Here is a 23026-nt window from a genome sequence, read left to right on the forward strand (position 1 = left end):
TAATTCCCTTACGCTAAGTCTGCAAAAATGCCAACTTACAGAAAGGGGTCATAAAGGGCTCAAAAAGGCATCGAGATTGGGCCTATGGGGACGAGTAAGGAGACACAGGTAAGAACAGCAAGGCACAAGTGTAGACAATCAAAAAGGAGGGAAAACACAGGAAGTAAAACTAACCTTTAACACACAGGGAGATAATTCTTCAAAATAAAACAGGAAGCACCAGACAACACAAAGACAAGGAATACACAGACATGGGGGTATACAAAAAGGAAGGAGAACATAAAAACCACACTCAGGAAATAACTGAAATATAGCACAAGGGAAAATCAGACCAATGAAACAAACACTAGAAACTAAATGAACCTGAATGGAAACAAGAATAACCAAAAATCACTCAAAGAAAACTCAGAACAGATCAAAACAGGACACTTATGAAAGCACCATAAACACAGAGAGTACACTGCACACAGTTATGTCAGGGGGTCCATGACATAAACTTTCATTTAGATGCAAAAGAAATTAAATTCATCTGTATCAACCTTTTTGACCCACTTATGGTCTCCATTTTTCTCCATGGCTGCAGCATAGTCACATAGGTCTTTCCCGTCATCTGGGGTTTTCCAGTTGTCGTAGCAGACCAGATAATCGTTGACCCAGAACCACAGATCCATGGTGCAGGTGTAACGCAGTCCAAGCCAGACATAGTCGGTTGAGGCACTCTTGGCCCTGGCTTGGACCCATTTCTGCTGTTGGGGGTTAGTGATGGAGACCAGGTCATGGTGGTGCTTTCTGCAGTAGTTTAAGGCCTTCTCCCAGGTCATCTTTCGTGTAACTAAGACCACTTTATCTGTCATGGAGGAATAACTTAAGTTCACTTATTTCCCAAATATAAATGAATAACTACACAACAAGAGGAGGATGAAAGATGCAAATTCAGACAGATATCTGATTCTCAGAGAGGGCACAGTGAAGACAAACTCACCATCGTAGCAGAAGAAGGGTTTTCTCTCATTGCAATCATCAGAGCCCCATTCACCAAGCCTGTTCAACACAGTCGCACATTCCTTTTTGTCGTGTCCATCCTTAAACAACCCCTGACCCCAGTTTCTGAAAGAGGACTTGCTCCCATTTGACCAGCTCCAGGTGTCTCTGAACAGGCCGATCCACATGCTTTCATGACTAAATGATTTATTTACGATTTCTTTAAACTGATCGAGTCCGCTGAGCAGGTCAGTGTGGTGTTCTCTGCAGTACTTTTGAGCCTGTGTCCACTTCATTGTCAAGTTGATCACTTGTAATCTTTCACTGGGTTCCTCTCTTTCTGTGGATGTTGATAAGAAATGAACATTTTCTTTAATAATAACAACAATAATAATACATTTTATTAATAAAGCGCTTTCTGAATACTCAGAGACGCTGCACAGAGGATAAAAACATCATATAAAACAACAGATTAATAAAAACATGAATGAAAAGCATCAAATCCCTTTAAATCCAATCATACATTAAAAGCAGTTCTAAATAAGTGGGTTTTAGTAAGTGTTTTGAAGGTGGACAGGTTGGGGGAACTTCAAATGTTTAGTGGTAAGGCGTTCCAGAGGGTGGGGGCAGAGAAAGCTCTATCCCCCGAGGTTCGGTGCTTGGTGTCAGGTGGTAGGGAGAGGAGCTGAGTGTTGGAGGATCTGAAGTTACGGGAGGGGGTGTGGTGGCGGAGCAGGTCGGTGAAGTAGGAGGGGGCCTGGTTATGGAGGGCTCATGTGTTGTTTTATAACTCATAACAAGCAAAACAATCATTTGAGATAAACTAGTTTTCTTTCAACGTTGTTTTAAATATTTACTTTTCATAGTATCGAATTATGTAAACATAAGCTCATAAGTTTTCAAAGAAAGAGAAAGCTCTGTTGTTTTATGAATGAACTCACCGTCGAAGCAAATAAATTCATGTGTCTTACTACACTGGATATCGTTCAGTGTGTTTCTAATAATTTCCACACAGTTCTCAATATTTCCCAAAGGATTTGTCTCTCCGCCTCCAAAATAACTCTTGATATCATCAAACTCCACCCCTGGCATCTCCGTCAGAGACCAGTGCCACATCCGGTTGTCTTTTCCTAGGATGCTGTGAAGCCCGATCCAGGCTGGCGTAGTCACTAAGTCACCGAGTCTCCTCGTGTCTGTCACGTCACACACTGTGGCCAGGTCTGTGTATTTGTCTCTGCAGTAGTTCTGAGCTTCATCCCAGGTATTCTCTTCTTTGATAAGGTGATACTCGTAGAGATGACATGAGAAGAAGGAGAACTGACCTGAAACCATTGAAATATAAAGTTCTGTATTAGAGCCGAAAGATGAACTACTGCACTCTGAAGTCATCATCAAACATTAAACAGAAAATGTAAGGTTCCCCACACGTGATGATTAATACATTAGATTTAACAGATTTGTTCCTTTAATGCATATATGTCAAGCTCAAGGCCGGCATTTTCTTTGGCCCGCGAGATGATGTCACATTATTTTTATAGCTGGCCCGACGGTATTTTTCACGCACCACTAAAACTACAAGTCCCACAATGCACTGCATGTCAATCGAGGCCCCGCACGCGATAGCCGTGACCCGACTCCTCTCATCATCAGCCTTATGAAGCTAGTCACCTGCAGTCAACTTTCAGCTATCCCTCTCCCCCTAAAACGGGACAGGTGGGAGGCAGAGTATATGCATGTGCGCAACAGAGGAACTTTTAGGATTAAGATCAATGCATGGCATAACTACGGGGAAAGATCTCTTTGAAGAGGTATCCAGATGTGTAAATGAAACGAGGCTGCCTTTGGATAAACCTGTGGGACTGACGACGGATGGAGCGCCCGCGAAGTGCAGGCAAAAGAGTGGATTAGTGGGTAGGATCCGGGAGAAGATGAGGGTGGTAAACAGCGCAGGTGAGCTGACAGCTTATCACTGCATCCGGGAATAGCTGTGTGGCAAAGCCTTGAAAATGGACCATGTGATGAGCATTATAACACGAGCAGTTAACTTCATAAGAGCCATAGGTTTAAATCAGCGCCAGTTCAAGTCTTTTCTGGAGGAGTTGGGTTCAGAATATGGTGACTTGCCCCATCACACAGAGGTGCGATGGCTGAGCCAGGGAAAAGTGCTGAAAAGGTGTTTCGAGTTGCGTGAGGAGATCTGTCAGTTCATGGAGAGCAAAGGGAGAGACGCAACAGAGCTCCGCGATACAAAGTTCCTGCGTGAAGTGGCGTTTCTGTGTAACATCACGAGCCATCTCAATGCGCTCAACCTGCAGCTTCAGGGGCGGGGCCGTGGGATCACAGACGCTGCAGTGAGGGCTTTTAAAACCAAGCTGCGCCTGTGGGACACGCAGATGCTGCAAGAAAACTTGAGCCATTTTCCGTGCTGCCTAACTACCTGTGTGAACAACTGTTCTCTTTGATGAAGTTAAACAAAACATCTCACAGGAGTCGTCTTACTGATGAACACCTTCACTCAATCCTGAGGATTTCCTCAGCTCAGGGCCTGACCCCAAACATTGATGAACTTGCATCCAAGATGAGATTCTGAGTATCTGGCTTAGACTAGTGTGCATCACAGAGCAGCAGACTGAGCTTTAATATGTTTCCTTTTTGCACTTTTTCTCTCTACCACAGGGTAATTTTGAGCAATAAGAAATGAATGCAACATATTTTGTTTATAGGCAAAACCTTTGCTAGTTCAAAAATTAGTGGAATTTGCATGATACAGTATTTTCTGAACAAAAAAACTGGTGTATACTCTGACGGAGGATCAGGGCCATATCAAGGAATTAAAAGAAATGTGAGATTAAGAGAATAAAGTCAGAAATTTACAGAAATGAAGTATTTCTAAGGAAGAGAAAATAAAAATTGTGCATTTGCTAGAATATTCTCTTAAATATATAAAATTAAAGTTGTAATTTTACGATAACAAAGTTGTAATTTGCAATCATGGGCTATCTTCAATTCAAATGTATGCTGAAGCAACACAGAGGCTGATATTAAAAGAGCTGGTGCTGAATGATTGTGTAGTCAGTTTGTTGCAGAGCTTATACTTAAGTTTAACTTCACAAGGTGATCCACATTCCTCATTAAAGGCCAGGTGGTTCTTCAGATCTTCCCCTTAAATTAACATACCGGCAAACTACGGTCCCAAATTATGACTTTTTTCTCAAACAACTTTATTTCTTAATATTAAATCCTAATTTAAAATGTCAACTTCATTCTTGTAGATGTATGAGTTTATCCTTACGACATTAAATCTTGAATTGTCAAAAAAAAGTCTCTATAGCAGTGTTTGACAGTCACTTACCCATCATAGCGAGCAGAATCAAACACCTCACCATCTTTGCTCTGTTTGACAAAACTGAAATCAAAGTAAGCTTTGAAAGAAACATAACGATGGAAAGACTTCAACTCAAAGGAAAGTTAAGGAAGCTGCACCACTTCCAATTTAGTCCAATTACAAGACAGATATAGGATGGTATAAACAGTCAAATGCAAAATATCATGGGCAGGGGCGTGTCCAGACTTTTTAAGACTGGGGTGGCTCGAATGTCCTGCTAACACAGGCAAGGGGTGGCCGGGTATGTGTGCACACAGAGGTAAAGTAATAGGACTCACCCTGTCTGTTTTCACTTCCTGGAAGTATCATACAGCTGTTGTATCCCTGTGTAGTGACATAACAACAGAGAGGGGACACATGTATCTTCACAGAATAATTCTAAGCACGCTCAGAAAGACGATGTTTTTCCAAAAGTCCAGTATAAGCCACTTAAAAAAAGAACATGTGCAGCATTTCAAATAAAAGCTACGAGCGAACCATCGCAACATGGCTCACATGTTTTATTTTTAGTCTGCGTCATACAGTGTAGGTGTTAGAAGAGGTGGCACCAAGGGTGGCCAATCAGAGTTCAAGGCGGGCCAGTGCCACCCCTTTAGACACGCCCCTGATCATGGGACAAATTCTCTTTTTTACCCATGATAGTAACTTACATGAGAAACTTACAGCCAAAAAAAAAACACAAGGGAGAAAATAGATTATTTATAAGAATTAAGCATTACAATTTGTAAAATATGCAATATTCTGTTAGTTTTCATTAAATAAATAATGATAATAATTATTATTATCACTATTGTATTATAATTGTATTATTTTAACAACAACAACAATAATAGTAATAATAATAACGAATTTAATACTATTAAATAATAATAAGAATAATCTGATAACACACTCAATAATGCAATATATATATATTTATATATGTTACATTATAATGTATTTGTATGTATTTATTATTATTATTATTATTAACAATAACAATAGTCATTATAATAATAACTAATTTAATAATAATAGTAATAAAAATAATTATAATATATATATGTATCATACATATATGTGTGTAAATATAAATATATAAATAAATATATATATGCGTTTATACATATACAGCTGTGCTCATAAGTTTACATACCCTGGCAGAATGTATGGTTTCTTGGCTAGTTTCTGTTGTCTTTATGATATAAAAAGAGTAAACACAGTTGTTTGATAAAAATTTTGCTTCACCCAACCACTAACCATGAGTGAAAATAAAGTTTTTCTCTTATCATTCATATACTCTGAAAAATGGCCAAAAAAATCACAAATTCTACCAGGGTTTGTACATTTATGAGGACAACTGTACATATTTGTTTTTTCACTGCACTATTGAACAAACAGTGGAGGAAAAAAGTTTTCAGACACCCCAAATACTGCATTGAGAATCACTCTTAGGTCACCAAGTGCTATTTCTTTTAGTGCAGTCACAGTCAGGTTTATTTATTATTTGTTCAGTGTTGAACACATTCTCTGTTATTTACCGACAATGTTGAGAACTGACATATTGAAACAGTCAATAATTTAGCTTTGGTAGTTTTTCTTGTAAACAACAAACAAAAAAAATATCATTTGTATTTGTTTATGTCTGTCTAATGCTTGAAACACAAAAAATATTTTTCCACAAATATTTCATGACAAAATTTAAGATTGTGTTAAATTTTAAGGGTGTCCGAAAAATCTTTTTCCACCACTGTATTCTTATTTGTATGTTGCCGAATAACATCTGGCAAATGGACTACCAATGGAAACTTGCCTTTTGGCTGTATTTAGGCGTATTTACAGTTGTCTATATAAATTAATTTACATTGTCAGATGCTTTGAAATAAATAAGTAAAAAAAAAAAAAAAAGAATAGCAAATGAACTCACAGAAAAGTTACAACTGTACTAAAACATTCCAGATATTTCCCAGCTCCTTTGACAGTGTCAAAGATTGTGATTATTGCAGGAGAATATTAAACTAATGAGCCATCATGTCTGGTGTTTCTATTATTGCGTTAACTTTTAAACAAGGTATAGTTGTAGTAATAGAATGCAACAGTACAAAAAAATGGATTAATGAATTGTTAAATCTGGTGGGAAAAAAAAGTACCATAGGAACAATTGCAGAATATAATAGTAGATCCTAAACTTTGATATTGACTGTTACAATTTTAAAATGTTAACCCAGAGTCTCAACCCAGAGTCATAACTTACATGTGAAGTGTTCGTCTCTTTTCCTGATCTCCCTCCTGGATGTTCTGATGTTCTGACTGTTCTCTGAGGAAAACAACTTCCCTTTAAACACACCAAACCACCTCAGAGCCAATATTCAAATCATTTTTCAGCTGAAGTCTCAGCCTTCATCGCCGTCAGGAGGAAGCATTGATCAGAAAGACACCCTCATCCGTAATGAGGGAGGTCATTTGAATAATGCAGCGGAAAATAAACACAGGTGGACCATGCAGAACTGACCATTATGCAAGCATCTTTTCAAAGATGAATGCATCTCATATTTGCCAGTCAAATGTGAAGATATGAGATTGGATTACAGTCGTGAATCTTTCTTTTGACCTTAATCCTTTCCTAGAATACGGACCAGAACAAACAAAAACTCTCTCTATACATACCCAGAGTGATATATGGTCATGTTAAAGTTTTCTGATGACTATTTGTTGAATTATTTGATTTAAATGTAAAGTTTCTCTGTTAGCTTCCATCAGAGCCTGTCTGTGGTGTACTGGGAGGGAGGGGGCATCAACTCCCTGGTGCCCTCATGTCCAAAAGTAACCGTGCTGAAGTGCCCTCTTGGATTCCATTTTAGGAGATAAAACATTACAAATGACCTTCTCTGGTGCCCTTTCTGTGGAAAACACATGAAGGTTGCTCTTGTAGATGCGCTTCCAATGTAGAAAATGTAGAAAAAGGGGCCCTTTAGATGCCCTTACAGTCAATCAATTGCTACTAAAGAAAAAAAAGAGCCCTCTGGGTTCCTCTTCAATGGATTGAATACACAAAAGTGACCTCTGGATGCCCCTCCAATGAAGTCAATGTGAAAAAGTGCCCTCTAAATGCCCTTTTATTTAACTTTACAGTTAAAGGGCCCTTTGGATGCCTCTCTAATAAACTTCAGGTAAAAAAAGTTTTTGTTGCCGCTTTAGTGAGATAATGCAAAAAAAGTGGCCTCTGGATGCCCTTGTGGTTAATTATGTATTTATTTTTCAAAATTCAATTTCCACCACAATTAGTCAAAAAATATTAACCATGATGCAGGTAATTAAGTGTTAGATGTTAAAAAATCTTTTTTTTTTGAGGCATTGTTCTATCAAATGCCTCAATACATTTAATAAAACCCTAAACTGTGAGTACCAGGGGTTTGAGAAGAGGTGCCTTTATTTGTATTTGCCCCTGCCCCTCAAACAGCCTGAGCAGGGGCACCGCCAGGGATTTTGGGCCCCATGAAAAAATATCACATTGGGCCCCATCACCAAAGTCCACCTGTGCAACTGCTGTAACCACATCTCCAGGATCCAATCGACCCAGTCAAAGCTTCACATAACTCTACCTTTTCAGCTGTCTTGCCTCTTGGAGTTAAATATTTTCTGTATGACTGGCAAAAATGAAGGATTCCCTGCACACAAGGGGACTGATTTGCCCCTTCTTTTATTATATATTCATGGCTTAGCTATAGCTTTGTTTTTATAGGCTTTTGTAACAGTGCAGATAGAGAGAGAAAAAGAGATTCCCACAGACCCCCTTCAATAATGCTAATTGACATGCTACGTTGCTCACCTTCTTTCTTCATTGGGTTGGGGGGAGTTGTGGGGAGACAGTTCACCTGCTGACATATCAGCTGCTGAGTCTGGTAGGGAGGGCGGGGAAACCCATTTAGTATAATAAGCTCAAACGTAGTTCATCGCATTGTGGACATCAAACTAGCAAACAGGTTGATTTTAACCACTCATAGAATATAAAGCTTCTTCTTTTGAAAAGTACACACACATACATACAAAGATAGAACAAATAAAAACAAATGAAAGAAAGAGAAATGAAGTGAATCACAGATGTGTGTGATGTTACTGTGGGTTGCAGGACCTGCCCCCCCACCTAGCAGGGGCTTTTAGGGGGGAGATTAACTACCCCTGAACTAAATTTAGACCCTAGTTCCACCGGTCGAAACGCACATAGTTTAGGGGTAAAGTTCCTCCGGTCGAAAAACACCTAACGTGACGTCAGGGACGGCCTGATTGCACAATCCACATTAAAATCAGTGTGTGGAAAAGGAGTCCAGCATGTTTCACCTCTGAAAATAAGAATCATTTTTTACACAACAAAGATATTAATCATTCATAATTCATAATTTGATTCATAATTTGACACGTAATAAAAATGGTGAGTATTTCCTGATTTTAAAATAATGCAGTTAAAAAGGTGTAGTGTGTGTGTGTGTGTGTGTGTGTGTGTGTGTGTGTGTGTGTGTGTGTGTGTGTGTGTGTGTGTGTGTGTGTGTGAATGTCTTCATAATGCATCTATTCATTATATAAAATATGGAAATCATATATTTCCAGAAAACTATTCAGTTGAAGATTCAAACTCTGTGCTCTGTGGAAAATATATCAAAATTATTTCATGACAACACTGGTGTCATTTAATGCATCAAAGGGTTGAATTAGACATTTCAACAGTAATTCAAAGATTTTAAAATATCGTGATACATATTGTGTTTCGTGATCATCAATGCCTGCCTCCCCCTGCTGGCCACTGGAAAGAATGCACGCTCTTCAGACCAACACTACTTGGATAGTTACCTCTCAAAGTTTATTCAGCATTGAGAAAGTCATCAATCCATTTACATGAAACTGAACAAATGTAATCAATCGAAGTATTCTTACACAAAGCATAACCATCACCAAATCTTAACTCAAACGTTTTATCGTCAGTGTAAGAAGAAATACAGTAGATATTCTTTATTATCAACTCAAAACCATGAAAATGTTGAAATAACAGGATCACAGAGATCCACATTTTAAAGCAACGTAAAATGATCAGTTTGATCTGTCATCCAACATTAATAAGGTCACCCAGATATTCCTTAATAAACATATCAATGCATGATTAAATATGTTGAAAGTGGTAACTACATTTCCCAAAATGCCATGCAATAACCAGAAACACCACTCCCACCTCCATAGAATAATTCCTAATGCTTATACAAAAAGGGAAGGGGGATAAGAAAATAATTGGCAAACTGTATAACATATTTTTATCTATGAATACAAACAACACACTGCGGGTGAAGCAGAGATGGGAAATGGAAACGAACATGGTTCTATCAGAAGACATTTGGGAAGAGGTCTGCACAGAAGCACACTTGGTTACAAACTCAAACACATGGAGGGAGTTTAAATGGAAAATTGTTACCAGATTTTTTAGAACTCGGGAAATATCATCCAAAATGTGCCAGGCACATCCTATCTCCTGTTGGAGGAATTGTGGAACCCATGTGGCTGACCATACCCACATCTTCTGGTCGTGTCCAAAACTAAGCTTGTTTTGGAGAGAAGTATTTGATGCACTGAAAGAGGTCTTCCAAAAGGACATTCCTCAAGACTCCTTGGTGGCAATACTCGGAGTGATGCCCGTTGGCCTGAACTGGAGGGCCAAAAAGTACTTGTTTAATATCCTGTCTACAGCGGCCTTGAAGTGCATCACCATACGCTGGTTGAAACCAGACCCTCCCACTTACAATATATGGATCCAGAAGGTTTGGGACATTTATCAAATGGAACAAATTACATACCAATTAAGACTCCAAAGAGAAACTTCTACACAACGATGGAAACCTGTACTGGCTCTACTAATGCAATAGAGAGTGGTGTTTAATTTAGGCGCAGACCAGGATCATGCATTATTTTTTCCTGGGTTCGACTTCGCACCTGTACTTTGACACGTGATATATCCGAGTGGATTAGAATTTATTTCTTCATTATTACAATATTTAATTATGATTTTCATTTCTCCTTTACTTTTATGAACATTTATTCTTATACTTGTTTGTCTGTGTGTAATATTCTTTGTATGTATAGTCTCTGGAGTGGACATTTTGCTTTATTGTATTTGTGTTATCTGATTCTGTCATAATGTCCAAATGTAACTATACAGCTGGAAAAAGAAAAAGAAAAAAAAAAAATTTCACATTGTACTGTTGATGAGAAAAATGAATAAAAACTAAGTTAAAAAAAAAAAAAAAAAAAGAACACCACCAACAACAAAGTGAGTAAATGAATAAAACATCTGCTCCCAGTGTTTAAACTGGGCTTTAAGCCTTGGAGCAGAAGAGTTGAATGTTTCAGTGTCTTGCTTTTTGAACCACTTGTGAGATCCGCCTGTTGCCATGGCTCCAGACATGTCGCAGCCGTTCTTTTCCTCACCTTGAGCCCAATTCTGGTAGTGGACCACCTCGTCACTGATCCAGAACCAGAAATCCAGAGTGCAGGTGTAGCGCAGTCCCAGCCACACATGGGAGGTGGAGGCTTCCTTAGCTTTGGCTTGAACCAATCTCTGCTGGCAATCGTTGGTGATGGAGACCAGGTCATCATAGTTCTCTCTACAGTAATACAAGGCGTCCTCCCAGTTCAGCTTCTTTTGACCAGGATCACTTTGTCTGTGAAGGACAAACATTTAGACAAACACAGGTGAGATCTTTGGTTGTGCTATATTTAGATTGTCTGCTGAAAATGGCTGCTTCCTGCCGTTGATTGATTTTTTTTCCACTTTTTTCAGATAAGTAAAACCTTCTTAGGGGTACAGATGGCCTAGCGGTCAAAGCGCGCCCCATATACAGAGGCTGTATATATCATGGGTTGATAAGCGCCGCTCAAATGGCTGCTTGTTGCCGCAGCTCTCTCTTCATTGTTCTTTTTTCGACTTTTTTTTCATATCTGTTTTGTTCTCTTTGTATTTGGAGCCTCTCATGTCTCCAATGACTCATTTGTTGGCCATGGACGCCAGGCTGGCTGCGTTTGCAGTGGTGTTTTGCTGTATTTTGTTCCTGTGTGTGTCCAGAGATCCTGCATGTTACTATGGTCGCATTGTTTACAAACGAGATCAGCTGTTAGCAGCCCGTAGCATGTCGATGCTAAACGATGCCAGGCCCGATGTTCCCTGCGAGCTGAGGAGAAGGAGGCAAGGATGACGTGCTGGTACTGAGGTGCAAGCTAAGAAAAGACGACATGGACCTGTCCTTCCACCCACCGTTATGGGGACTGTAAGATCTATCTACGATAGGGGTGATGAGCTAACCCAGCATCAGAGGGAATACTGGCAGAGTAGCATCATGCTAACAGAGCTAACACCGGACATGAACGCCACAGTGGAAGGATTTCACCTGCTGTGGGTGGACAGGATACAGGAGAGCAAGACTGAACACACTGGTGAAGAAGGCCAGCTCAGTCCTGGACCCTGTGGAGGTGGTGGCTGACGGGAGAATTAAGGCCAATCTGTCGTCTTTGATGGGCATTTCTTTCCTATATATATTCTTGTTAAATTCTTATCTTTAAACAGAGAGAAGTCAGACGAAATTTCATTGTACTTGGAAAATGACAACAAAGCTGATTCTGACTCTGTAGTCCTCGTCACACAGGTCGCAGGTTCAACTCCTTACCCCGACCATTTGCTGCATGCCCCCCTCCCCCTCTCTACTCCCTATACTTCCTGTCTCTCTCCAGCTGTCCTATCCAATAAAGGCAAATGCCCAAAAACATAACTTAAAAAACAAAAACTAATTTCTGTCAGCACCTGAATCACGAGGCCATGACTGTCTGCTTCCACTGGAGTTGATTTTCCCATGATGCTAACATTACTGTTAGCTTTGAATTGCCATATTTCCCTCTGGATTTGACTACTTATTGCTTTCTCTCTTCAATTTGGAAGCAGTAAATTCATAGCAGTGTCAAATTCTCTGGGTTTAAAATCACATTTGGGTCGAGCTAGCATTTTTAGCAGTGCCACTAGCAAGGAATGAACATCTAACATGTTTTTTTTTTCTCTATAAAACTGTCCGTTAGATTTGGCTAATGACCTCCCAAATGCATTTCATCCAAAGAACACTGAGCTTCAAATAAGTATACTAATGAAATATATGACTAAAACGATATTTGAATCCTGAAAATATTCATTGATTTCATGTTAGTTCTTCTTGAGACAAACTTACCGGCATTGCAGAAGCATTGTTCTTAAACACAGCCGCAAATGTTTCATCGCAACCTTTGTCTTCAATACCTGAGGAAAACAGTGAAGACAGACCTTTGTCGAACTCACCATCGTAGCAGAAGAAGGGTTTTCCTCTTATTGCAATCATCAGAGCCCCATTCACCAAGCCTGTTCAACACGGTCGCACATTCCTTTTTGTCGTGTCCATCCTTAAACAACCCCTGACCCCAGTTTCTGAAAGAGAACTTGCTCCCATTTGACCATCTCCAGGTGTCTCTGAACAGGCCGATCCACATGCTTTCATGACTAAATGATTTATTTACGATTTCTTCTAACTGATCGAGTCCGCTGAGCAGGTCAGTGTGGTGGTCTCTGCAGTACTTCTGAGCCTGTGTCCAGTTCATTGTCAAGTTGATCACTTGTAATCTTTCACTGGGTTCCTCTCTTTCTGTGGATGTTGATAAGAAATTAACATTTTTTTTAATAATAACAATAATACATTTTATTTATAAAGCGCTTTCTGAATACTCAAAGAGATGCTGCACAGAGGATAAAAACATCATATAAACAACAGATTAATAAAAACATGAATGAAAAGCATCAAATACATTTAAATCCAATCATACATTAAAAGCAGTTCTTAATAGGTGGGTTTTAGTAAGTGTTTTGAAGGTGGACAGGTTGGGGGAGCTTCAAATGTTTAGTGGTAAGGCGTTCCAGAGGGTGGGGGCGGCGACAGAGAAAGCTCTGTCCCCCCAGGTTCGGTGCTTGGTGTCAGGTGGTAGGGAGAGGAGGTGGGTGTTGGAGGATCTGAAGTTACGGGAGGGGGTGTGGTGGTGGAGCAGGTCGGTAAAGTAGGAGGGGGCCTGGTTATGGAGGGCTCATGTGTTGTTTTATAACTCATAACAAGCAAAACAGTCATTTGAGATAAACTAGTTTTCTTTCAGCGTTCCATCCATCCATCCATCCATTATCTTGACCGCTTATCCCGTTAGGGGTCACGGGGGGCTGGAGCCTATCCCAGCTGGCTTCGGGCGGAAGGCAGGGTACACCCTGGACAGGCCGCCAACCTATCACAGGGCTAACACAGAGAGACAGACAACCATTCATGCACACACTCACACCTACGGGCAATTTAGAGTGATCAATCAACCTGAGCATGTTTTGGATTGTGGGAGGAAGCCGGAGAACCCGGAGAGAACCCACGCATGCACGGGGAGAACATGCAAACTCCACACAGAAAGGAACCCGCCCGGCCAGGGATTCGAACCAGGAACCTTCTAGCTGTGAGGCAACAGCGCTACCCACTGCACCACCGTGCAGCCCCCCCTTTCAGCGTTGTTTTAAATATTTACTTTTCATAGTATCAAATTATGTAAACATAAGCTCATCAGTTTTCAAAGAAAGAGAAAGCTCTGTTGTTTTATGAATGAACTCACCGTCGAAGCAAATAAATTCATGTGTCTTACTACACTGGATATCGTTCAGTTTGTTTCCAGTAATTTCCACACAGTTCTCAATATTTCCCAAAGGATTTGGCTCTCCACCTCCAAAATAACTCTTGATATCATCAAACTCCACCCCTGGCATCTCCGTCAGAGACCAGTGCCACATCCGGTTGTCTTTTCCTAGGATGCTGTGAAGCCCGATCCAGGCTGGCGTAGTCACTAAGTCACCGAGTCTCCTCGTGTCTGTCACGTCACACACTGTGGCCAGGTCTGTGTATTTGTCTCTGCAGTAGTTCTGAGCGTCATCCCAGGTCTTCTCTTCTATGATAAGGTGATACTCGTAGAGATGACATGAGAAGAAGGAGAACTGACCTGAAACCATTGAAATATAAAGTTCTGTATTAGAGCCGAAAGATGAACTACTGCACTCTGAAGTCATCATCAAACATTAAACAGAAAATGTAAGGTTCCCCACACGTGACGATAAATAACAATAGATTTAACAGATTTATTCCTTTAATGTGTGGAGAGCAATGATGTGACCCAAACAGCACACACAAATAGATGAATCAGGAACAAGAGAGTCCACACTCTCAAGACTGGAACTCAAATATACTGGGATTCACAATGACCGTCTAAATTGGCATTTTGGTCTACTGTTCTTTGAAGAGATGTAAGTAAGTAATTGTTTTATCATAATTTTACAATACATTTAAAAAAATTGGCTTCACAGTCTGGTTCCTGTTCATGTTTTACATTTGAAATTGTTCTACATTTATGTTACGTCTTTTTTTATGATTTGAAAATTTGTATTTGTTTTACAACCATTCAAGTAAAAATGCACAAATAATGACAATAAAAAAAAAGTAAAACAAACAAACAAAATTAATTAAAAATAAAAATAAAAAATGACAAATTTTAACATTTTAAAATTTTTGACATTTTAACATTTTTAAATTTTAAATGTCTCTTCTGAAATTAAAAAGTAAATAAGGCAGTGTTCTTTGCATGATACAGTATTTTCTGAACAAAAAAACACCAGTGTGTACTCTGACGGAGGATCAGGGCCACATGAAGGAATTAAAAGAAATGTGAGATTACCAGAATAAAGTCAGAAGTTTACAGAAATTAAGTCTTTCTAAGGAAGAGTAAAGATCTCAAACTTAAAGAGCAGATAAGAAGAGCACTTACTCATCAGCATAACCAGAAACAGAGTCCACTGCATCGTTTCTTTCTTAGTTGGAACTGATGTCTGAGCGTCTGTGAACCAAACACAATCCCTTTAGCATGGATCCATCTGTTGCTGAGCAAAGAAACATGACGTACCCATGACGAGGCACACGCTAACAAGCAGACTATTTTGTGACTGGGGTGGCCCATCTGGGCTTAGACTTACAGTGGATAGTCTACACAGTCCTGTTAATATGACAGGTTTTGTGATGTAAAAAAATGAGACCAAGATAAGCAATGTCAGAACTTTTCCACCTTTAATGTGACCTATAACGTGAACAATTCAATTGATTTTTTTTTTTTTTTAATCGTTCAGGCAGAAGAATAAAAAATAAAAAGTTAAAATAATGTGGTTGCATAAGTGTACACACCCTTTAACTAAGCATTTTTTGAAGCACCTTTTGATTTTATTACAACACTCTGTTTTTTTTGTAGGAGTCTATTAGAATGGCACATCTTGATTTGGCAATATTTTCCCATTCTTCTTTACAAAAAAGCTCCAACTCAATCAGATAGTGAGGGCATCAGCCCTCTTCCGATCACCCCTGTAACGTTAGCTGGTGTAGGTGGAGAGAGCTAGCGGTCGGTCGTAGCAGGTAGCAATTGATAGCGAGTAGCATCAGATGAAAGAGGACAGAGTGGGGATTTCCACACGGCAGTTTATTAAACAGAAACTAACAGTCGACCTTACAAAGCCAGGTCTCCACGGCACTATATTCATCCATCACACATGACAAACGGAAAGATAGGCACAGCTTATACCAGCTCATCACTAGAGGAGCAGACAGAGAATGCGTCTCTGTCTGACTATCATACAAAAACTCTGCGGGCTCAGGAGGAGCCACTTCTCTGTACTGTATGTAACCGGCTGACTCAGAAAGGTCACACTCTTGACTGTTACATATTCCCCCCTGGTGATAATAAGGCTGTCCCCAGCCGTACACAGCCAAAGAAGCAACCAACCTGCACTTAACATTTCGCTATACGTAGACTCAATGAAAAGTTAGCAGTTACACACAGGGTAAAAACATGACATTTTAGCATACCGATACATATATCAGCTGTCAGCATAAAATAAGACAAAAACATCATCACTCTTAATACGCCAGGTAGAAAAGCACAGTAGAAAACCTCTCTTTGTAATGTCTTTTCATACATCAAACAATTATATTCTGACTGTTACACCCCACAGACTGGATTCAGGTCTGGACTCTGGCTGGGCCATTCCAAAAGTTTAATCTTCTTCTGGTGAAGCCATGCTTTTGTTGATTTGGATGTATGCTTTGGTTTGCTTCATCTTCAGCTTTCTAACAGAGGCCTGGAAGTTTTGTGCCAAAATTGTAAACTTAGGTAACCACATTATTTTATTTTTTTATAAGTTTGACAATTTTGAGTAGGTCCCTCTTTCTACAAGTGTGAGTGGCCTCCCATGACGGGTTTTCAATAAACAACTGCAACTGAAATTCCATGTCGTCTTGCGGCTATCGGTGTCTTCTACTATATAATAAGTTCTCAATACGGTAAAAGAAAGTTTTTTCAATCCAGGACGAGCCCCCAATTGTTACGTGTCTGCAAGCCGCATGACATGAAGGTGAGAGGTCAGAGGTCATGGACAGGGACACTAACAAAAAGAAACTTAAAACCCTCAAATACAAACAAATGTAAGGCCTTTGGGGTCTAAAAGGTGGAGTGGAAGTGTAAAGCTCAACAGCCACCCACTAATTCTACTACAAAGAGTAAACAAACTAAGGAACAGGACTAAACCAACTGCAATCTGCAAAAAAAACTCTCCTGACAGATCAATCCTCTTTTTAATTATCCTGTTGCCACCCTCCTTCCCTCCACAACACATCCACAAACATACACACTCACTCACAACAACACTCTTCAAACAAAACCCAGAGGAAACAACTGAAGGTGTTGTCTTCTCTGTTGCACACATATCACTGAGGGGAAGGAGCTCCTTTTATTGAGCAGCCAGGCTGATGAGCTCAAGCTGGGTGCAATGAGGGCAGGTGCTCTCAATGATGGGCTCGTTAGGAGCCCTGGAGGTCACAGACTACCTCCGTCTGTAAAACTTCCCCATAAAAGATTTCAATTTTTTTTTTTCAATTGATACATCACAAAACCTGGCATTTTTACAAAGGTGTGTAGACTTTTGCTATGCACTGTATGTAGGGGTAGCATGAAGTATGGGAGCCAACACACTAATAGATAGCACTTATATTTTAACATATAGTCCATATAGTAATTCTTACACAAGTCCTTCCTCTACACTGGAAAAAATGCCCCTCCAAAAAGAGGACAAAAAATTTATTTCAAGGTACTTTTACCCTGAAATAAGCAAAAAAAATCTGCCAATAGAGCAAGTGAAAATTTGCTTGGTAAGATTTCTTAAAATAAGACGTAATATTTAGCAAACTGTGATCTTAAATTAGCAGGGAAAACTTATTTTAAGCAGTATTTCACCAGTATTTTAAAGCTTAGTGTCTCAGAATAAGACAGGAATGCTAACAATTAGTATTTTTTCACACAAAAAAATATTTTTGCACAAATACATTTCATGTCAACTTCTTCATTTGAGATATATTCACCTTAATTTGAGTTGTATTATAGCGGCACTTCTCTAGGTTTAAGACCATCTTGTACTTGAAATAAGGTTACAAAGTTTAATTTGAGCATTTTGAGATATAATGTCTTCTCATAGTGAGCTGGATATACTAATATTCAGTCATGTTGTTTTTTATGATAAGCCAGCTATGCTCTAAAGTAGGTGTTTCATTGTGTGCATGTAGTTTGAGGATGTTTATTTTGATCTGATTTAGAAGAAAAAGTGCCTGAAAACTGTAACCCACCCTTAAAAAAAACAACTTTTCTTTTTTTCTTTCTTTCTTTCTTTCTTTTATCAATGGAGCTGTTTTCTGATAGAATCTCCAATAAAATGCATTTACTTAAATCAAGTAAAGTGTTTGTCTTAAATCAAGATTATCCATCTTCTACAAATATGATCTCAGCTTGAAAAATGTCTGAAATGTAAAATAAACCTTGTTTCTTCTAAATTACAACTCAAAACAAGATCATTTCAAGAGTGTTTGACTGAACAAGATATCTAAGATGTCTTAAAACAACTCACTCTATCTTGCTCAAATGTTACTTGTTAAGTAAATTTATCTTAAATCAAGTGGGATAAGACACTTTGACCAAAAATGAGACAATTTCACTTGGTAAGATTTTGAGTTTTTGCAAATAGCGGAATGGAAAGTCTCGCCCCTGACAAGTAAATTAAATTACAAAAAAACTAAACTAACAAAAACTCAACTATAACTAAGCTTTTTCAGCAATAATAACTGAATAGGCATCAACATGTCAAAAAAACTAAACACTATAAATAATTCTCAAAATGTCAAATCTACTACAACTCAAATGGGCCTATGTTTCTGTTCAAGTTGTCACACATAGGACTGATTTCTTATAAATGTTCAAAGTTCAAAAGCTGCTCTACCAATCACTACATTGCCCTTTGAGTAAACAACAGAAACAGGCCCGACCGCGGAGATAGTTTGATATTTTAAACCCTCCTGTTATGTTGCGGGTCAAATTGACCCATTTTAAAGTTCAATAATCTAAAATAAATTGTTAAAAGTATTATTTTGCATTTCTAATGTCACAGTGGATGAAAAGCGAGTGGTATTCAGAGGCTCCTTCCATCGTAGGTAATATATGCCTTACAAACCAGCAGCATTACAATCTGTGCAGCACGTGACAGAAGAGGTGTCTCGTGTTAATTTATCAACATCACTACATTAAAAAAAAATAAAATTCAAAATGTTAAATATAGTTTAAAAAAATCTATATCATGTTAAACTATTGTATTTATATTTAGGGCTTTCCAATGTACATTAATACAAGTTTTAACATGAATTTTCATAAAAAACAAGTGAGTTATCCTCATTGAACCATGATCTGTGAGAATTAAAGAACACCATTACTCTAAATATTGGTTTTAATGGTTAGTAATGGAGTTAATAATGAGATTTAAAAACTGTTTATTGGGATTTTTTGGGGTTTGGACACTTTTGGATCATTAAATATGCCCCGGGTCAAGTTGACCCAGGAACATTATTGCTGTCCCTAAGAAGCAAACATAACAGAGGAGGGTTAACCTATATTGCTGTTGGGATTCTGGTGCTGTAATAGTTGTGATGTTCTTGCCACCATCAGTTTTTTTTTAAGTGTAATAACACAACATCATCAGGACATTAAACATGAAACTGCCAGCTTCATAAAGTTGTAACTGTTTCAGGTGCATTCGGATTGTTTTATTGGAGGTACATATTTCCAAATCAAGTCTTACTCAATTAAATGAAGCAAATAACAACATGTTAAATTGAAGCACTTAATCACAAGTAGCTCTAATGTAGACTATTCTGTATAATGTATCTTAACCAACAGATCATAAAGCTTTTAAAAGGGGTGTTTAAACTTACGTCTTATGAAGTCTTGTCTCTGCATTTCCCTCCGATGTCTCTCCTCGATGTGCTGAAGCAGACTGCGCAGATGACAAACTCAATGATCCCCTGTAAGCCACCTCAGTGTTGCCATTCAAATGAGAAAAATGCAAAACGTTTGAGATCTCTGTCACCGCCAAAAGGATCCATTTATAAAAAGTAGAAGTCCACATCAGCTGTTGAAGAAGATTTTTGCATAATTCAGTCAAAGTAGGGAACGGGATTCAAACATAGTCGCCTTTATTGACAACACTGCAAAAGGAACCAGAGAGAATTTCCATTTCCCTGATATTATTTGAATATCTCAGGACCATGATCACATGTTGTGAGGCACAAACAGAACATACTGTATACGTTTTTAAAAATAGTGCATGTCATGTTTGGGTTAGAGAGAATGTAAATTCAAAATAAAGGACACCAGTGTTGAGCATGAGCACACGAAAATTAACACGTCCATCGAACACGCTTATATTTTGGTCATCTCTGAACCGAGAGGCTCGGTTTGAAACTCATGAACAGGAACTTGAGTGTAGCTAAAAATCACCACATACCTTCATTCCCCTTCAGTCTGATCTTCTCTGACACCCTGCTCTGCTTGTTTATGTGCCCCCCTTGCTGTACATCATGTAGGACCCCCTCTCATCACGACAGGGCCAAAACAGACCTGACTGGATGAGACATGGACCCCACTAGACCACTAAACGTGTGCTGTAGTATCTGGCACCAAGATGTTAGCAGCAGATCCTTTTAGTCCTGTCAGTTGCACTGCAAAAACTCAAAATCTTACCAAGTGAAATTCTCTTATTTTAGTCAAAGTGTCTTATCCCTCTTGATTAAAGATAAATTTACTGAACAGGTAACATTTGAGCAAGATAGAGAGACTTGTTTTAAGACAATGCATCTTAAGGTGTTTTTCTACTGCAGGAACTTTACCCCAGAACTACGTGCATTTAGACCAGAGGAACCAGGGTCTAAATTTAGTTCAGGGGTAGATAATCTCCCCCCTGAAAAGCCCCTGCTTGGGGGGTAGTACTTTTCAAAGGTCCTGGGACTTTCGGTTGAACATAATGGTGTTTGTGGAGTTTACACAGTTGTTGAAACACAGAGGGAGTTCCTGGGAATGCAAACTAGTTTCATTTTTTATTAAGATTTCAAAATATTATTTAATATAATTTATTTTCTCCATACGTCACTGGCCTGATTTGCACAATCTACCCGGGACTTCAGCCCGCAGTCAAAACGCAGACAACAATGAGGGCACAGGAACCTTTCAGTTCCGGGGAAAGTAGTTCTGTGGGCTAAAAGATCATTCCAAGTTGGCTGACTGAATTTCCCGAATCAGTGCGACATACTGCAGATTTTGCTCTTGTTCACATACTGCAAAGTATATACTGAGTTTTGGCCAAATCAGTACGTACTGCTAGTATAGAAGGGGGTTTTGAAAACAGCCTCTGAGTTTGGAGTGCACACATGCTGTACTTCAGTTCATGCAGCAGAGGGCACCTGGCTGTGGCCTGTGGGGTGGTGCAGCTTGGGGAAGGCTGCAGAGGGTTACAACCTAGCCTGCTTCCAGTGAAACTCTGCAGGAGAGAAGTGCAGGATTCTCCCCTCAAGCTTAGTGAAAGAAGTTCCTGAAGCACTGTGATTGATTGATTGATTGATTGATTGATTGATTGATTGATTGATTGATTGATTGATTGATTTATTTATTGTTTGATTGATTGATTGATTGATTGTTGCCCGATTTCTTTCATTCCAATTTAGCTATTAAATAAACTAAGTACCACTTTGAAAAACGTATCTGAAGTAATCCAATTTCATGCAACTGATTTTTAAAACCACACTTTTTAGATAAGACCTTTTTTGGTGACCCCTCTCCAATGTTCTAGGCTACATCCACACAGATTTGAATGTTATGGCTTCTTTCTAAACTTCCTCAAAGCTATATTTCTTTCACCAAGCATCCTTCAAGTTTAAGTTCATTCAGCAGGTTACTCACGGCATGATGTCCTCTTTGCTTTCGTCCAGCTTGAAGGATGATGTTCTCGTTTGTGTTTGGGATGTATATTTTAAGTATTTTCTACAGCAACAACATGCATATAACTGACAGTATTGTGGCGGGCTCAGCCGAAGTAAAGAGACAGCTAGACAGTTTTGCAGTTTTAATCACACATCTGGCCCATACACTGCTCGCCTCCAGGTGGTGCTGTGTATTAACTCATCATTAACAGACAGAAGTCAATGGGAAGAATAGAAACACTCACACTCTCGGTCATGGTGCAACACAACAAATACTTTCCCAGCAGCCCTTGCTCCCCAACACTCTATAGCATAACCCATGTAACCAATCCGAAGCGCTTAACTGAAAGCTCCTAAACATGACAAACAGAACAATACTCCAACAGGCTCCCACGGCCGTTACAGTATTGAATACGGGTAACATGTTTAACACTGATTTTCAAGGATCAGGCTCATAAAAATATTCTCTGCAGACATAGTCTTATAAAGTTAAGGCTCATAATACTAACAGAAACGTACTTCAGACTCACAGTGTCCAGTTTTCTGCCTACTTCTTCTTATTGAGAAAACTAAACGTGTTTTCGGTCAGGTGTCAGCCGGGAGCGCAACAGGGTCACAATCAGTCTAGCTGCAGAAAAGCCCAGGCAGCTCTGATGTTGCTGGTCTGCAAACATAGCGTACTAGCAATTCCCACCTGTCTGTTGGATTTGTATCTAAAGGTGGGGAAATTTCCTGTTTAAAGTTGTCAACCTTCGTTTCGTTGCAGAGACCTGTCACTCAGCCGCGGCCGCTAGCTGAGCGTCTCCGCTGTGCACAACACCTTTAAGAGCTGATTCACATCGAAACATCCTTTAAAGGTGACATATCATGCAAAATCGACTTTTAATGGTCCTCTACCTGAAATATGTGTCCCTGGCATGTCTACAAACCCCCCGAAAATGAAAAAAATCCATTCTGCCCCTGTTCTGATTTCTCCACCTTTCTGTAAATGTGTGTGAAACAAGTCGATTCAGGTTTCAGTGTTTTTGTTACATCACAACGCCATCCAGTCTGTAAAGGAAGCAAGAGCTCGGAGCTTGTTCAGCCCATAGACTGTATAAAATACAACTGAACCCCTCCTCCGTTTTTCATTACCTGCACACATGTCTGCTAACAAGGAGCTTAGGAGGGAGGCAAGCTAGTTGTGGGCTGTCTTAATAAACACAAAGGTCGGTTTTACTCCCCACGT

General features: G+C 39.3%; 2 protein-coding genes across 2 annotated transcripts; both read right to left on the reverse strand.

Moving 5' to 3' along the window:
- Positions 1-495: 495 nt before the first annotated feature.
- Positions 496-4653, reverse strand: LOC117806970 (putative C-type lectin domain family 20 member A). The gene is made up of 5 exons (XM_034675981.1): positions 4645-4653; positions 4334-4403; positions 1923-2303; positions 983-1321; positions 496-847 (listed from the first exon to the last, which is right to left on the reverse strand). Exons 2-5 carry the CDS (start codon positions 4365-4367, stop codon positions 504-506), a joined length of 1098 nt encoding a protein of 365 aa, XP_034531872.1. The 5' UTR covers positions 4368-4403; positions 4645-4653; the 3' UTR covers positions 496-503.
- Positions 4654-10504: 5851 nt separating this feature from the next.
- LOC117807782 (macrophage mannose receptor 1-like) lies at positions 10505-21973 on the reverse strand. Its single transcript, XM_034677188.1, has 7 exons — positions 21779-21973; positions 19759-19955; positions 15233-15301; positions 14033-14413; positions 12702-13041; positions 10648-11058; positions 10505-10544 (listed from the first exon to the last, which is right to left on the reverse strand). The coding sequence occupies exons 2-7, from the start codon at positions 19781-19783 to the stop codon at positions 10505-10507; spliced, it is 1266 nt and encodes a 421-aa protein (XP_034533079.1). The 5' UTR covers positions 19784-19955; positions 21779-21973.
- Positions 21974-23026: the final 1053 nt, after the last annotated feature.

Source organism: Notolabrus celidotus, chromosome 23 (assembly GCF_009762535.1).
Source record: "Notolabrus celidotus isolate fNotCel1 chromosome 23, fNotCel1.pri, whole genome shotgun sequence".
Lineage (NCBI taxonomy): Eukaryota > Metazoa > Chordata > Actinopteri > Labriformes > Labridae > Notolabrus > Notolabrus celidotus.

What these genes read in the sequence shown, in the direction of transcription:
- LOC117806970 (XM_034675981.1), bottom strand. Translation starts at nt 4,367, where the DNA reads ATGGTGAGGTGTTTGATTCTGCTCGCTATGATGG. An exon ending in GATTCTGCTCGCTATGATGG is followed by an intron (nt 2,304 to 4,333) that starts GTAAGTGACTGT and finishes CAATGGTTTCAG; the next exon opens with GTCAGTTCTCCTTCTTCTCA. An exon ending in TGAATTTATTTGCTTCGACG is followed by an intron (nt 1,322 to 1,922) that starts GTGAGTTCATTC and finishes CAACATCCACAG; the next exon opens with AAAGAGAGGAACCCAGTGAA.
- LOC117807782 (XM_034677188.1), bottom strand. Translation starts at nt 19,783, where the DNA reads ATGCAGAGACAAGACTTCATAAGAC. An exon ending in TGAATTTATTTGCTTCGACG is followed by an intron (nt 13,042 to 14,032) that starts GTGAGTTCATTC and finishes CAACATCCACAG; the next exon opens with AAAGAGAGGAACCCAGTGAA. An exon ending in ACCCTTCTTCTGCTACGATG is followed by an intron (nt 11,059 to 12,701) that starts GTGAGTTCGACA and finishes TGTCTAAATGTT; the next exon opens with TGTCCTTCACAGACAAAGTG.